At 50.7% G+C, this 15,892-nt stretch overlaps 7 protein-coding genes across 7 annotated transcripts; 3 read left to right on the top strand and 4 right to left on the bottom strand.

Moving 5' to 3' along the window:
- Positions 1-64: 64 nt before the first annotated feature.
- Positions 65-1,653, bottom strand: ASPVEDRAFT_70783 (BTB/POZ domain-containing protein). The gene is made up of 4 exons (XM_040816089.1): positions 1,071-1,653; positions 543-1,009; positions 315-431; positions 65-245 (listed from the first exon to the last, which is right to left on the bottom strand). Exons 1-4 carry the CDS (start codon positions 1,167-1,169, stop codon positions 227-229), a joined length of 702 nt encoding a protein of 233 aa, XP_040666331.1. The 5' UTR covers positions 1,170-1,653; the 3' UTR covers positions 65-226.
- A 592-nt stretch (positions 1,654-2,245) lies between these two features.
- On the top strand, positions 2,246-4,512 carry ASPVEDRAFT_40084 (uncharacterized protein). Its single transcript, XM_040812045.1, has 3 exons — positions 2,246-3,177; positions 3,236-4,121; positions 4,175-4,512. Exons 1-3 carry the CDS (start codon positions 2,569-2,571, stop codon positions 4,246-4,248), a joined length of 1,569 nt encoding a protein of 522 aa, XP_040666332.1. The 5' UTR covers positions 2,246-2,568; the 3' UTR covers positions 4,249-4,512.
- A 94-nt stretch (positions 4,513-4,606) lies between these two features.
- ASPVEDRAFT_40086 (cupin domain-containing protein) lies at positions 4,607-5,686 on the bottom strand. Its single transcript, XM_040812046.1, has 2 exons — positions 5,595-5,686; positions 4,607-5,547 (listed from the first exon to the last, which is right to left on the bottom strand). The coding sequence occupies exon 2, from the start codon at positions 5,296-5,298 to the stop codon at positions 4,840-4,842; it is 459 nt and encodes a 152-aa protein (XP_040666333.1). The 5' UTR covers positions 5,299-5,547; positions 5,595-5,686; the 3' UTR covers positions 4,607-4,839.
- A 743-nt stretch (positions 5,687-6,429) lies between these two features.
- On the top strand, positions 6,430-9,331 carry ASPVEDRAFT_579536 (uncharacterized protein). The gene is made up of 4 exons (XM_040815395.1): positions 6,430-7,810; positions 7,856-8,848; positions 8,917-9,040; positions 9,101-9,331. Exons 1-3 carry the CDS (start codon positions 6,732-6,734, stop codon positions 9,011-9,013), a joined length of 2,169 nt encoding a protein of 722 aa, XP_040666334.1. The 5' UTR covers positions 6,430-6,731; the 3' UTR covers positions 9,014-9,040; positions 9,101-9,331.
- A 214-nt stretch (positions 9,332-9,545) lies between these two features.
- On the bottom strand, positions 9,546-10,289 carry ASPVEDRAFT_27293 (uncharacterized protein; the record flags this gene model as incomplete). Its single annotated transcript, XM_040810000.1, has 1 exon — positions 9,546-10,289. One exon carries the CDS (start codon positions 10,287-10,289, stop codon positions 9,546-9,548), a length of 744 nt encoding a protein of 247 aa, XP_040666335.1.
- Positions 10,290-11,827: 1,538 nt separating this feature from the next.
- Positions 11,828-13,306, bottom strand: ASPVEDRAFT_82137 (NAD(P)H-dependent flavin oxidoreductase; the record flags this gene model as incomplete). Its single annotated transcript, XM_040817150.1, has 10 exons — positions 11,828-12,094; positions 12,151-12,289; positions 12,340-12,463; positions 12,516-12,535; positions 12,594-12,602; positions 12,657-12,883; positions 12,944-13,018; positions 13,072-13,115; positions 13,163-13,186; positions 13,246-13,306. The coding sequence occupies 10 exons, from the start codon at positions 13,304-13,306 to the stop codon at positions 11,828-11,830; spliced, it is 990 nt and encodes a 329-aa protein (XP_040666336.1).
- A 465-nt stretch (positions 13,307-13,771) lies between these two features.
- cps1 (Gly-Xaa carboxypeptidase) lies at positions 13,772-15,657 on the top strand (the record flags this gene model as incomplete). The annotated part of the gene is made up of 3 exons (XM_040814523.1): positions 13,772-14,112; positions 14,224-15,566; positions 15,617-15,657. The coding sequence occupies 3 exons, from the start codon at positions 13,772-13,774 to the stop codon at positions 15,655-15,657; spliced, it is 1,725 nt and encodes a 574-aa protein (XP_040666337.1).
- Positions 15,658-15,892: the final 235 nt, after the last annotated feature.

The following is a 15,892-nucleotide window of genomic DNA, read 5'->3' on the forward strand; positions in this document are numbered from 1 at the left end:
CCTAAGAACCGTGGAATGTCTATCTCTGGCCCATAAATAGAACCAATACTATCGATTGGGCGCTAGGCTCTTTTATGAGAATGTATCAATGTATCCCATGTCATTTCCGTCTCATGTGCTGCAAAGACCGTTCCTGGCGCTTATTAAAACATCACTGCATGGATGAACTTGAGTTGGTGGCCTATGGTTTAAAAGCAACCGAGTCTGTTACTCCAGCGTCCATGGTTCAATCTAGTCCAAAATCCCTAGAAAAAATTGGTCCCAAGTTCCCTTAGCTCTCTGAACTAGCTATATGGTGGTCGGCTGGAACTCACCATCCACCCTCCAGATGCCAATTCTGCCCATCAATATCCGATTCTGCATCGGTAAAATCGTCTAAATAAACCTCCCACCCACCATGAATCTGATTACCGGGCATTTCCCTATCAAAACTAACAACGTCAGTATGCTATACATGCAACTTGGTGGTGTTATTTGCACCAGTCCAAAAACGGGAGCGCATGCAAATTAACGGTAAAGGAAGCATAAATGGACTCACACACCAACCATCAGCATTTGTGCCAACTTTGCAAGGACATCCTCCCCCTCCTCCATCCACAAAGTATGTCCTGGCCAGATCTGCCGCAAAACCAGGTGTCTGTTCAAGCATCTTCACGAAGCTTTCCTTCTGCAATAGTTCCCCAAAGTGCTGATGTGTGACACGGACAAGAGGGTCACGGAGACCTCTCTCGAAAATGGGAATTGTTCGATACACCTCTGCAACCGCTACCGAAAAGTCATCCATATCCCAACCGACCGTCACAAACCCTTTGAACTTCTCCATGGCGCGCTTCTTCATATTTGGGACATCATACTTATCGGCGATCTGATATGCCGCAATATGGAACATAATTGGAGATGTATTGCCGTGATCAGTGGTGTCGTAATCAAAGCCGTACATGAAGTCAATCATCGTTACCAAGAATCGGTGGTCATCGCCCTCCAGCTTGACCACGTTGGTATTGGTCTCCTAGGGATCCAATACATGAGCTGCTTGCCACCATCATTTCCCTAGACAAGATAATACATACCAGCCAGTCCCCGTTGAACATTCTCGCGAAGTAACCAGACTGGCTGCACAGCACCAGCTTATGGACCTTGAATTCCTTTTCAGAGGTGATGATTGTCATGTCCGTAAACTTCGAGCTGCGATAATAGCTGGAGCTGATGTTAACATCACTTCCAATGTCCAACCAGTGATACTCGCCTTTTCAAACAAGCCAAGAGGTTTCCGGTTTCCTGCTCATGCGTTGGCACCATGTTCACGGGCTTATTTTCAGCCCGCGCTGTTTTCAGTGGCAGGAATTGGGGAAGAGGGAATCGACGGAACGGCTTCGAGAAGAAAGAGGCCCCAACACCGAGAAGACGCGTAAAGGTAAAGCTCATGTAAATAGCTAAACAAGGCCCTGGTAGAGGAGAAGATGTTTGGGGGAAATACTTTGGAAGGGAACGTTGAGCAAAAGAGTTGGGCTGGGGGGTTTTAGAGAGAGGAGAGATTCATACGTAGCGAGGGTGCTTAAGTACAAGGCGTGGGAAAGATTTAGAAGAGAGTCAGGAGACTGAGCAGCATGGTGAATATTCCTATTGTCTAGAGCTACCTATTGTGTTGGCCACAAAGTTGAGACCCAAGTGAAGGCTGGGTTTCATGCCAATAGAAGCAGAATAGAATAGCTTCGCAATTTTTAAGCGTGCCTGTGCCTATGCATCGTAAGTGCACGAGGAACTTCCTCGATATGAGTGATATAGACTAGTCTAACTAACCCTCAGGCCAGCCTATATTCATCCTTTCCGGCTAGGTCGCTCTCACTTTTGCCTTCAAATTCCACACCAAGCTACGGTTTCAACACAGTCAGTCTATCCAAGGTGAAGGTACGCGAGTCCATGGCTGCCACGGGAGTCTGAGCATGTCGCGAGTACTGTGGTAACACTACCCGACGTCTTCTCATCATGCTGTTTTGGGAACTTAGCGGGTGGCAGGGTCAGTGCAGCTGCTAACCCGGCTCTCAGTGCGAGACCACATTCCCGTCCCCATGGCTGGGGCCCCGGAATACAGCATTGGACAGATCGAGATCCCACTATGACCATATGGCCGCAAAGTGGAGGGTTGCAATGCTGGCTCGACCTGCAAGCGGCAGTCGTGCACGTGACCTTGAAATTGCCCCTTTGCGGCGAAAAAGCGTCCGGACACCTTTCCAGCCCATAACGCGGTCGTCACTCGTTCCAGTTTCTTTCCACCTCCTTTCTTCCAGCTCAATTGCTCTTGTTTTCTTTTTTTTTTCTTCCCTTCGGGCTCATGAACTGGCTTATTGACTCATACATATATTCATTTTATTTATACTAATACTCGTTCCTTTAGCCGTCGTCGCCTAATTGTTGAGCACCTCGAATCCATTCAAATCACCTCAGCCGATCGGGCTTCCATTTCTCTTAACGCTTTATATGGATTTTTAATATCGCTTACAATAATTCATATTTCCTCTCTCAAATCGCCTACCGTTGCGTCTCTGTTTTTATACGATCAACGCAATAATGAAGCTCAGCATCTCATCTCCCGCTATCCTCCTTCTGCTACCCGCGATTACGGCTGCACTCGCAGACCCAACTTCAAATAATGAAAACGTCAAGGAATATGCCGCCGTGGAGCGCGACGCCTCCGGGTCCGACGCAGTTGTCCCAGATCTCGACGAACTCACTCCCAAGGCAGCTCCGAAAGGGACGCAGGACGCCCCCGTTGACGGCAAAGACGGCAGACCCCACGCTGGCCCATGGGTAGAAACAAATGCGGAACGGGACCGCAAGAAATCAGGCACGGTGCCGTCAGCGGAGGAACAACCCCGACGAGACACCAAGTCCGCAGAACACCGGGACTCTGATGGGCAACCCATCCCCTACTCCAATGACGGTGTGATGGACGACCGTAACAGGGCGGCCCCGAAAGAAGGCACTCGAGGAACAGAAAATGGCGTGTCTGGAAAACCCAACGGCAACCCCTATACCACGGACAAATCTCCAGACAGTCCGAAGGAGGCGCCTCCACTACCACACAGTGAAAAGCAGAAGCTCCCCACGACGGGAGACGACAGTGACGCCAAGGACACAAAGGGTTCTAGCACCGACTCGACTCTCGGTGTGCTTGAGGTACTATTTCCGCTCCGCGCCCAAAATGATCTCAAAGTAACTGATTTTTATTTTACAGAAACCCGCAGATCTACCGAATAAACCGCATGATATTCCGCTTCCCAAATCACCTACTACCAAAGATAGTCCGGTCGGCCTTGAGAAAGAAAGCTCTTCGGCAACTGCTGGTGATGGACTTCCAGAGGGAGAGAACGACGCATTTCATTCACTGCTCTTCTCTTTTACCATGATAATTGTCTCGGAGATCGGTGATAAGACATTTCTTGTGGCCGCTCTTATGGCGATGAGACATCCACGAGTTCTAGTTTTCTCCGCGGCATTCTCTGCGCTGATAACCATGACCGTGCTCTCCGCCCTTCTTGGACACGCTGTTCCCTCGTTGATCCCCAAGACATTCACCAAATTTCTGGCAGCGGTGCTGTTCTTCATTTTCGGTGCAAAGATGCTGAAAGAAGGCCGAGAAATGTCACCCGATGAGGGAGTGGGCGAGGAGATGAGGGAAGTTGAAATGGAGCTGGAAGAGAAAGAACACGAGCAACTGCGAATGAACCGCCGCCGTTCCTCTGTAACGCCTCATGCGTTGGAATCCGGGCGTCTGGGTCGTAAACCCCGCTCGTCTGCGAATCGTCTTCCTTCGCCGCCGGAGAGTCTATCGTCCTCTTCTTCTCGCGAATCGTCTCCTGGCCCTAGTCGACGGTGGAATGACCTGCTTGTTGGCATGAACAACCTGTTCTCTCTTCTTCTTAGCCCCGCATGGGTGCAAACATTTGTCATGACCTTCCTTGGCGAATGGGGAGACCGCAGCCAAATCGCAACCATTGCGATGGCCGCGGGACAGGATTATTGGTTTGTCACTGTCGGTGCAATCGCTGGGCATGGTATCTGCACAGCTGCAGCAGTCATTGGAGGTAGTGCTATTGCTGGTAAAGTCAGCATGCGTGTTGGTATGTATATCCGCCAATCAGTTCAAAGGAATACCTGGCTAATTATTTTGAAGTGACACTTGGCGGTGCCGTGGCTTTCTTGGTTTTCGGTGCTATTTATTTACTGGAAGCCTTTTTCTGGGATTGATCGTCTTGGTGAATCTTACCATGTGTATTAGATACTATTTTACTGTAAAGTATGGGCATTGGAATCTTCTAGCGAATTGTATACCGTCAGCTTGCCAGCTACATATCCAAGAAGGGGAAATGTCTCTTGAGTCCTGAAAGGCTACGCTCTTCATGCGCTTCTCGTTGATAATAAGCGATGGCACCATTTAAGCTTTCCACTTAAAACGTTCCAGCTCATACCATTGTTGCTTGATGCCTTGCACGCCGCTGATACGCAAGCCGCTCTCTTATTCTTCACCGGTCAAATGTTGTACGCCTGATCTCACTACAGTCCGATGACTCCTATCCGAATACGCCAGATTACACGGCCTTGTCGTGCTTCTAGTTGCTGCGATCGGTCATCCCTATTCGGAACGACTCTGACAAGCTACATGTAGAGCTGAATGCTACAAATGGATATCAAAATCTCAGTCTGGTAGTCGAGCTTTGGGAATTGCGATAAATAATTTACCTATCGACCGCGTCTACATGCAGTCCTGTCCGCGACTCCATCTCAGCTGCATCCCGCCGCCTGATAGTGGCTTTGCCGCAGACTTTATAAGCTCCTCTATCATTCCTTCGCTGCGCCCTTTGGTTCCCAGCCTGGATCTGCCATCTCAAAGCTCCCAAACTCAAACCCAGGCGCAACAGAGCAGCCCACAAGAGTCCAGTCCCCCAAAGACAGCGCATGCTGCCATTCTCCGCGCTCAACCATAATCTGCGGCCTTTGACCCTGCCAAATGTCCGGGCCGAGAACGAGATCGCGAACAGGTGCACCATCGTCCCATGATAGCGAGAGTCGCAGCGGCGCACCGGAGTAATAGTGCCAGACTTCAACGGCGTCGAGGACTCGGTGCCAGTGTGAGAGGCCGGACTCACCCTCAAGGAGGTAGTAGATGTAAGTACTGTTTGCGCGACCCCCGGGTAATGTATTTGCGTCTCGGAATGTCTCGACGTAGTAGCCCTTCTCTGGATGTGGTGCCAGGTTCAGCGTCGTGATGACGTCCTGGGCTGTATGTGTAATTGCCATTGTCTTTGGTGTGATTTTTACTGCGCGCGGTTGTAGCTTGGTGATAAAGATAGATTTCAATTTTCACTGCGGATAGATCGGTGAAGATCTTCATAAATCCATGGAGCCATGGAGGGATTTTATTTAAATCCCGTTTATCAACGAGGGTTTACTCAGCATTAGCTGAGTCTCGCCGTTTATTAGGCGGTAGCGACGTTGAGACGGGTAAGCAGCCACAGTGAGACGAGAGTTACATCCATCCATGGAAATCTTTCGTTATCAGCCAAAGTAACTTTCCCGTGCATCCGACCTCTTACCATTGATTGCCCGTGATATGACAAGTATGATTAGAAATGGTCGTGACTTTATGCGCGTCTAATCATCACCAATGTCGTTCTGTCGCGCCGAGAATGTCGGAAAAAATGGTTTCAGTCAAGAATACCTTGTAGGTTGTCGAGCGTCGACTGACTCAGTTCGGACTAGATAGAGACTGGGTTGCGGCCAAACAGAGTCGACAGAGTCAACAGAATAGCATAAGTCTAAAAAGGATCAGTGTAAGTATAAATGGTCCGAAAACTTGTCTGGTTTTGCCCGTTTACTTCTGCTACGCGCTCGAAGGGTTAGGGTTTGGGTTTGGGTTAGGGTTGTGAATGCTTACTAATTAAATATTGTACTAACCCTGTTTATCTCGAGCTGCCAACCGCCAAGACAACCTAAACCTCGATCAGCCCCCTTATTTGTTTCCTGGCGGCGAAAATGTGATCTGAACTTGCCTTCTTCCGCCCCTCGGTTTTTGTCGACTATCGAGTATTTCCATCGCGGTTTATCGCGATTCATCGAAAATCTATGAGACTCGATCTTCTTCCGACACTAGTATCTATATACATAGTATATAGAGCCTCCTTCTGATCTGCCGCCTACACCATGATGCAGGGACATTCGCGGTCACGGTCGCGGCAAGATCTCTTCTCGCAGCCGCAAGCGTCTCCGAGTCGCAAACGCGTTACAAGAAGTCAAAGCCGTGAGGTCGAAGAAACTCGCATGGGCTCCAAGGAAATCAAACCAACAGATGGCCATGGCGGGCGAGAGCAAAGCAAAGGTATGTGGTAGTTGAAGCCCGCGCGCACCTTGTTGTTGGTTTACCTGATCTGTTTCCCGATCGGGAGATTTCTTGGCGTGCCCCAATGCCTATGAGTCTCAACTTCAACTACTTCTCACGTTTCTCTCATTTCATTTAGCCTTTATTTGCTCTCTTCTTGTATTCACCTCTGGTTCATCGTCATTTATTCTGACACTGGATAGCCCTCCCTCCTGTCAATGAAGAATCCCCGTTCAAATCCCCGTTCAAGTCTCCGAGAAAAACGGGTGCCCGCTATGGAGGTTCAATCGTCCCAGAATCCCCTGGTGACACTACCAACATTTCGGGAACAACCTTTGTCCAGCTTGAGTCGGGAATGGACCTTGATCCGGAAATGATGCTAGAGGTTATTCCTGATCTTGAGCGGGCGGGCAAAACCGTCCTGGAGTTCCTCGCTCCGAGAACGGCGACTCCGGTGGTGATCGTGAATAAAGCCAAAACGCTCAGTGATCCCAGAAACACCCAAAGTAGACGCCTTCGCCGCTTGACGACAAACCTGGATAATGAAATACAGCACTTTGGGAGTCAAACTTATATTGATGTTGGAGACATTAGTCATCTGTTCGCTTTTACCCTTGGAGGCAGACGGGGTGAATTCAATGACTGGGGACCAGAACCCATCGTGCAAATGGCCAACTGCGCACGCTTTGCAGTTGAGATACTTCTGGCCGGTACTAGTACAAACTCCCAGAGGCGGGCAATACAGAATATCGAGAATCTATTCCCGCTGCCTTTTATGACCCGCCTGGTTGGCGCTGAACAAGAAAAAGCGGCCGGTGAAAGTTCCTTGGAGAAAGAGACCTTTGAGCTTGGTTTAGAGATTCGAAAGCAGTCCCTGATCCTGCAATTGGAAGAAAACCATGGTAAGCCTGGGTTCAGCGCTAAGAACGCCGTTAGAATGTGCTTCTTTACAGGATTGTCTCGCAAATCTCCACCGCGTGGATTTAATTTGCCAAATTTCGGTGGTTCTGACGGTGCACTTCCCGAGCAATATCGAGGTTTCGTTGAGAATCTCTACAACGAGATCCTTCTGTCAGACACTGAGGATGGCATTGACGTTGAGGAATTGCGAGGTTCATACCTTTGGAAAAGGTTTGTCCTCGCGGCAGCAGGGTGGGTCCGCAAGAGGACAGAAGAAATCGACGAGGAATTGCAAAAGCGCATGACTGCGCAAGAAGTCCACGACGCATTTTTTAATTCAAAGCACCCTAGCTTTGCCAGCACCTTGGGGGCTTCAGAAGCGGAGCCAAGCGGTGAGACGCAAGAGGACGAACTAGAAACCACGCATCAACAGAGCGTTGAACAGCAAACTACTGAAGTGCCGGAGCAGCAGCAGCAGCAACCTAAATCACTAACTGTCCAAGGGGATGCGGAGCGGAGACGGTCTTCCAGACCGTAAGTAATACTCCCAAATATGTCGACTTTTCTAACATTTATCAGCTCATATTTGAACGCTCTCTCTATTCAACGCATCACACAAAGACACGATCGACTCCGTACTGGGGCATCTGGAAATTCCCGAAAATCCGACATTGTCCACCCAGTCTCTCGAACAGTGAACGAGCAGCCTACTTCCATCCGTCGCCGAAGCTCTTCAGATCTTCCCTCGAGCCGCCCAGCCCAGCAAAATGTGCCTCACGAGGTTCCGCAGTCGTTCGACGATGTCTCTCCTACTTTGGGACCTGACGAGGACATCACTTTCGAGGATGATTCACAACTCGCCATCGGGAACGAGGACCCTCAAATAGAGAGGTCTCGCAGCCCCGCTCCTATCCCCAGGAGCAGAGCGCCTTGGAGTCAGGGATCTGGTACTAGGAATCAAGGCTCAGGTGAAATGACACTGACCCAACGCATATGGGAAGCAACCAAGACCGGACCCGGTCGTAGTGCTGCTACACGGTTTATTGACCGACAACACGACGCTGCGCGAGTTTCCCCGATTCGAGACAGTGACTCTGATAGTGCAGTGAGACGCGTTGAACAGCGTGCATCTCGCAAGCGTGCGCGGCGATCATCCGAGTCCGAGTCCGAGCCCGAAGTTGGTCCAAGCTATTTTGATTACGACAGACGCTCGGTTGATCTCGAAAGCCGACGAAGGGAGAAACCACAAGAATCGAGACGCAAGCGTGCACGGGTGGAGGAACCAGAAACTCAAGGTGACGCCAATGTTGACACCAACGAAGAAGAAGCCCCAAGTCCAGAACCTCCAAGACAACGCACTGTGCCCAGCTCTCAGCCCACCGCCAGAGTACGATGGACGGAAGAGGAGGACAAGAGACTACTACGTTTGATGAAAGATCACTCCAACAGCTGGGCAGTGATCGAGAGACAGAACCAGGCACAGCCGCCGAGGGAGGGCGAAGTGCGAATTGAGGGACGAGACCAGGGGGCGCTCAAGGACCGTGCTCGGAATATCAAGATTGCATACTATCGGTAAGTGCATCTCTTTGTTACATTGCATGATTTCATTTTGGATTTTGTTATTGACACAAACAATACAGCGACGGAATCGAAATTCCTCCGTACCTCCAGCCCGTGACGATGAAGAAGAAGGATTATGAGAGGCTTGAAGCACGGGGGATTGTTGTACCCCGATGATTGGTATTATGAACGAATTATGCATTGGTGCGTTGATCTTTTGTGGTTGCTTTTTTCGGTTATTCATTTTGTTTTCGGGCTTTTTAGCAGCAAGATACCCCAGCTTGTTGACGTTATGACTCAATACATTCTTATTATTCTCGTCTATGAAACTACTATACATGAGCCTCGAGTACGGCAAAGCGATTGTGGTATCTAATAATCAAATGTCCTGCCTACAAGCGTAGGTAGGTAGAGTAAATAATACTACTACTACTAGTAGTCGGTATAGTAAGAAGTAACAAATGTTCCGGACCGAAGTGTAGGCCCTGATCTGACCACGAAGAATTAAGTCTCTCGTCGAATCGTCCAGCGATATCGAAGTGTTCCAGCCAACCCAGTCCAAGCCAGGAGGTACTTATATACGTATGGTATACAGAGCCGTTGCATTCCCACTGCATCGCTTTCCTTCCTCCCACACACCCCTGTCCTATTCACACTGCTGCGGTGTGGAAATGGACGCTGAGGTGCAAGGGAGAATAAATTATATAATCTAGAACAAAGGCACAACGACCGAGAGCAAGATAGCACCGAGCATGGAGGCGGGGCTTCCGAGCACCGCAGAAGCGGCATCATCCGTCGGCGAGGCATCAGCGGCATCGCCAGAGGAAGTAGGGTCCGCAGAGCTAGAGTCAGAGCCGGAGCCGGAGCCGGAGCCGGAGCTGGGGCTAGATCCAGAGCCAGAGGTGCTGCTGGCACCCTGGGACTCCTGCGACTGGTTGTTGCCGGCCGTAGTAGTAGGGGCGGTGGTCATAGATCCGGTAGCGATGCCACTGCCGGAGGCGTCGTCGTCCTGGGCTGTTACGATGCCGGTAGGGACAGCAGTTGTGGAAGCCTCGGTTGCCATTGTGGTGGCTGCGCCAGCTGCGCCAGTCTCTGTCTCGGCGGGCGCTTCGGCGGTGCTTGAGGACCCAGAGCCGGAGTCGGAGTCAGTCTCAGAGCTGCTAGAGCCAGTAGCCTGGACGGGTGCGCCGACTCCCGCGGTCGCGGTCTCTTCCTCGTCCTCAGTGGAAGAAGAAGGAGCTGCGCTGGCCTGGACGGGTGCGCCGACCCCTGCGGTCTCGGTGGGAACACTGGCCTGCACAGGGGCGCCGACACCAGCGTTGCCGACACCGGTCTCTCCGGCAGATTGGTCGGATGAATCGCCGGCTCCTAGGAGGTCGTTGACTAATTGGGGGTTCGCGGAGACGAGGGGGGCCAGGAGGGCGAGGGGGAGGAGGGCCTTGGTGAGCTGCATTGTGGAAGTATGGATTGGCGTGTATTGTGTAGTGAATGAAGGAGTGGAAGCGAGAGGCGTCTCTGGCGAGTATAGTAAAGAATGGATGAACGAGCACTGGGAGATGCTCAGTCAGGAGAGATGAGGAAAAGAGAACGAAAGCAGGATGAAACAGAAAGTTCAACGGGCCGCGGGCTCCAGCACAGGGACAGCGGCATATTTATTCAAGGCCGAACTGAGAAGGGCTCAGCGGGCCACAACGGGGAGACGAACCCAACCCCTTGGGTCCAGCTTGGGACAATGAAATCGCAAATATCGCAGGCTGAAACACAAGCGATATGCCGAGCCAAGACTTTGCTTCTCCAGATTCCAAACCAAACTCGAACAGGTTCGTCTGTTCCACACCTCCACCCCGAATACGCCGTTCTGGGCTGCATTGGTTGGCTGCGCAAGGCGATGATGTCAGGATCGCCGCACTATTGAATCTGTCAAACAAGGAGGAGCCGAGGGTGGAGCGTGAACTCTGAGGAAGACCTTGCAAAGGACATTGATGTTTTTAGTGTTCCTGTGCCTGGGGGGACCAAAGTTAATCTGATCCATGAGGCCCACTCTTCGCTTGTGGCTTTGCTATCCCCTGTTTACAGTCAACCTCGCGCTGTTGGTTTCCCAACGCCCAGCCAGCCACTTGATGCGGATTCAAGGAGATTCTTTCGTGATACCGGAGCTCACGTACATTTAGAGACCATGGACATTCAATGCTTCTGCAAGGACGGGGTTGATTATCACCTCATCCGATCGACAATCCGCTCTCGGCGAAAAGGACACCAGGCGGCCAAATTTCAATCCGCCCTGGCCCGGCTTCAAATCCACTCGATGAAGAAACTTTTCACCCCGGGGCTTGGATATAATACGTATCTTACTTCAACCGGAAATCCGTGCCGCCATTGCGACAAAGTACCATCTTCGCCCCCAATAAGCTGCGATGCGTTTCAACACCAGCACGAGCACACAACGCGTTGTTATTATCGGGGGAATTCTGAGCCGTCTCGAGAATACGATCGTCCTCCACGCCTGCAGATCGCGGGGAAGATCATACTCTTACTCTCAGTCTCTGGGTCCTGGTTGATGTTCAGGATATCCTGGTTGGCTGACCGACCCGAGCCACACTCCTGACTCGGCTGGAGTCAGGGCTGAAAACCCCTGACGTCACCGGTCTGTGGCTGTATATGCAGTTTCAACTTTCAGGTACTCTGTTTGTGATGAAAAACCCATATCCTGGCCAGAGTTATTCGGACTTCCGATGAAAATTCAGGAGAGGACCCGGTAGGTTTGCTTACTGCTAGGGAAATTGAGCACGGAGCCACCCGCACAGGCTTCGGCATTTAACTGGCACACTCCCGTTGCCCGGCTGTTTCAGACTAACGGTCCCCGTTATCCACTTACAATTCAACTTGGAGTATACGAAGTACGGACTATTATTGACTTGAAAACATAAGTACACAGTCTAGCATAGCAGGCACATTTCTACTAACCAACTTGCAATCGGACGCGCTACCAACTCAAAGACTAGGGCGGTTTGTATACAGACTATTGGCCTTTGAGAGAGCCTCAGCCGCCTCACGCTCGATGGTTCGTGAGAGCTCTTGACACGTGGGAATCGACTTGATCAGCCCGGCCGCAAGACCAACGGACCAGACACCCGCGTCAATGTCACCGGTTTCATATACGCCCCTCCCTCGGGCACCGGACATGAGGTGGGCCACTTCCTGGAATTGAGGCTCCAGCTTGCTGTTTTCAATCTTGTGCACCTCCAACGTGACCTCATTCTGTCAACTAATCAGCGGATGATCTTGGCTTTTGGAGGTGTTGGCTCAAAACTCACTCTGGCCAAGCGCGTCGTGTTACGAAACTTGCGAAGGACGAGGATAGTGTCGTTCTCATCCATCTTGACGATTGCCTCTTTGACGTTTTGGTGGATTGGGGACTCGACAGTGCACATCCAGCGGGTGCCCATGTTGATTCTGTTCAAGTTAGCAGGCCTTTACTTCCCAATGCTTGATTTCAGGATTACCCTTGAGCTCCGAGGATAAGGGCCATTGCTAGTCCCTTACCATCGGCGAAACCGCCAGATGCGAGAAATGGGATCTTCAGCTCCTGGGCGCACCGTCCTAGGAGGATCATTGATGTGATGTCATCTAACACGGTCAGTCAAGTCAACAGTAACCATAGGCCAGGGCAGCTGCATACATTCACCTCCATGGCCAGCGCTGTATATGCCCTACTGTTAGCCACGAACGCAAATATCCGATTAGAAATGGTACGCACCATTCGATACTGTACTCCCTGTTAGCTGGGTACAAGTTTTAGAATATGTGATGTAATGCTCACCCATCAATGGAGATGCAATCCACGCCCTTGGCCTGTGCCTTCAATGCATGTCCAAGCGACACGCATTTGTGAATGACAGTAACCCCGTTGCTCTTGAGGTACTTGAGGATGGGCTCGGGATTCCCCGCGGTCTCAATTATTTTGATACCCTCTTCAACAGCGGCCTTGGCGTAGCCCAAATAGTCTGGAGCGTTCATGGCAGGAAGCATGGTTATGTTCACACCGAACTAGAGATAACAACTTAGTATCTTTGAGGATGCCTTCCTGGTCGCGATTTGGGGCAGTACCGGCTTATCAGTCATACTCCGACAGCGACGGATCTCCGCCCGCAAGGCATCTGGTGAGGGTTGGGTGAGCGCTGTCTACGGATTGTCAGCGGACTAATTGCTTGTTTGCGATGATATTGGTAGCTTACCAGGAACCCGAGAGCTCCGGCGTTCGCAACAGCAGAGGTCATCTCTTTTCAAACGTTAGAAATTAGAAGCAGACGGCTGCCAAAGACTTACCAGCACGACCAACCCACATCATTCCTACCAAGTCTAGTTAGGATATTTTCGCACACATGCATCATCTAAGATAAAGCTCTCACCTCCTTGGACGATGGGGACCTGGATTCCGAGGGTTTCTGTCAACCATGTTTTAAACGGCATTTTTTTAGAGCGTCTGAGTACTATTACTGATAACGATAGGGAGAAATTGTTTGTCGTGGAAATGCAGTGGAAGAATTGCAGGCAAAGCCGGTATTTATTGCTTGAGACGAGCCGAACCGACAAGCCGCGGTCCAAGCAGCCACCGCATTCTCCGCGTGAAGTCATCATCCAGGCCGTTGCTGACTCACGAGAAATGTGCACGTAACAACCTGATTACGCAGAACTACATCGTATTCCATTCTATAGGAGCTGCAGCATCTGTTTATCGATTCGCACTGCGTATCGATGGGAGTCGTTGCGATTACTCCAAATCCGACTCCGCTCCTGACAGTCCCAGTACCCCACACTAAGACTGAGTAGAATGTAACCGTCGGACCTCCAAGACCCCTTCCATCTTCTTTTCTTCTCTTCAACTTCACCGTTCGATGCCGACGGCGAGATCAGATCGTTCCCCAGACTGCCAAAATGTGGGCTCCCGTTCTGCCCCTTGCAATTGGCTTCAGCCTCCTCTCGAGCGCCGAAGCCTTCTCAATCCCGCTTTCCCCGCAGCAGATCCTCGGCGATCTCACAGATAGAGAGTCAGAGGTCTGCCCTCTCCCACAGAAGGTCCATCTCGACGACGACGGTCTCTTCCCATCCATTCGATATATCCAAGATGAAGCGATCCTACATCGTCAGGTTGACCGCCTTTCCAAGGCTGTTCAAATCCCGACTGCGATCACAGATTCCATGACAGATCCCAATGATGACGCATTTAAGCCGTTTGTTGACTTTGGCTATGCACTTGCTCTGTTCTTTCCTCATATGTAGGCTCTATCCCCATTGAGGTCGCTCCTTCCCTACTTCCAAACCTAATTCCCTTGCTCCTTCCTTGTTCTTTTCTGTTGCATCATTTTTTCTTCCGCTGACTTCTACAGCCGTACCAAAGCAAAAATCGAAACCATTAACCGCTTCAACCTTCTCATAACTGTGGAACCCTCTCCAGAGTCTTCTAAAAAGAGGAAGCCAATTTTATTCACTGCTCACCAAGATGTCGTTCCCGTCGATGATCCCTCAGATTGGACCCATCCTCCCTTTTCTGGCTACTTTGACGGCGAGTTTCTCTGGGGAAGAGGCAGCAGCGACTGCAAGAACGGTCTTATCGGTATTATGTCTGCAGTAGATGACCTTTTAAGCCAAGACTGGACGCCTTCTAGGCCCGTGATTCTGGCTTTCGGATTCGACGAAGAGACGCAAGGTAATATCGGCGCTGTGCGTATCGCACCGGTTTTAGAGGAAAGGTACGGAAAAGACGGCGTGGAGTTTATCTTTGACGAGGGAGGACCCGGACTCATGACCCTTCATTCATTGTCGTCATCTCAAGACGAAGCAGGAGAGGATGATGTGGTTTATGCTCTGCCAGATGTGAGCGAGAAAGGTTCCATCACTCTCGTCTTCAACCTTGCTGTCCCTGGTGGCCACAGCTCCGTTCCACCAAAGCACACCGGGGTCGGAATAATGTCGGAAATCATATACAAGCTCGAAAACGAAGAACTAGAATTTTTCACTCCGAACCTCGGGTTACATCACCCTTCTCGCCGAATGCTCGAGTGTCAAGCCCGCCATTCTCCTAAATATGTGGAGGACTGGCTCTCCTCCGCTCTTGACTCGGATGACCACGAGGCATCGGCCGAAAGAATTGCCAAATCCCGCGGGGAAACGGTTAGGTTTACTCTTCAGTCATCTCAGGCCGCAGACATATTTAATGGAGGAGTAAAGAGCAATGCACTCCCGGAAAAGATCAGCACTGTCGTCAATTATCGTGTTGGGTTACATCAGACGCCAGAGATGGTGCAAGCACGAGCTGAGAAAATCATCAAGCCTATCGTCGATAAGTTCAACCTGAGCTGGCGGAATGCCTCCGGGAATAATGAAATCGAGCTTGAGGCGGGAAAGGCCGGTGTTCTTACGGTATCGACATTGAATTCCCCTCTCAACCCTGCTCCCATCAGCCCTACCGATATTGAGACGAGCCCTGTTTGGGCCCGCTTTGCCGGTGTCACCCGCTCCGTCTTCGAGTCAGTACCGAGCTTCAAAGGCAAAACCGTCGTTGTTAGCGGCGACATCATGACCGGGAATACCGACACCAAAGTTTATTGGAACCTGTCACAAAACATTTACCGCTGGAGTCCCGCTCGCGAAGGGCGTGCGCTGAATATCCACACCGTCGATGAGAGAATCGGCATGGATGCCCACCTCGAGGGGATTATGCTGTATTACGGTATGCCAGTTCCTTAATATTGTACGGCTTTTGTTAACCAAGTGTTGCAGATTTAATCCGCGCCTTTGATTCGTGGGACGCCCCAGAGTAGAAGGCCTGGACTCTAGACATGTGACGCTGAATCGGCGCCACAAAATCTACGACTGGGAATTATAAATATTCAGCTCCTAGGTTACACCTTGGGCATGGTCTATAATTGTGATTATATATCGCGCAATATTATAGAGATTTGCGAGCAGTATCCCATGGGTCTCTGCTACCTAGCATAACTGAACAATAATGCAAAGGGTGCTATATGCGCTGAAGACAAAATGAAAGATGTCACT

This window comes from Aspergillus versicolor (genome assembly GCF_001890125.1).
Source record: "Aspergillus versicolor CBS 583.65 unplaced genomic scaffold ASPVEscaffold_3, whole genome shotgun sequence".
Taxonomy (NCBI): Eukaryota; Fungi; Ascomycota; class Eurotiomycetes; order Eurotiales; family Aspergillaceae; genus Aspergillus; species Aspergillus versicolor.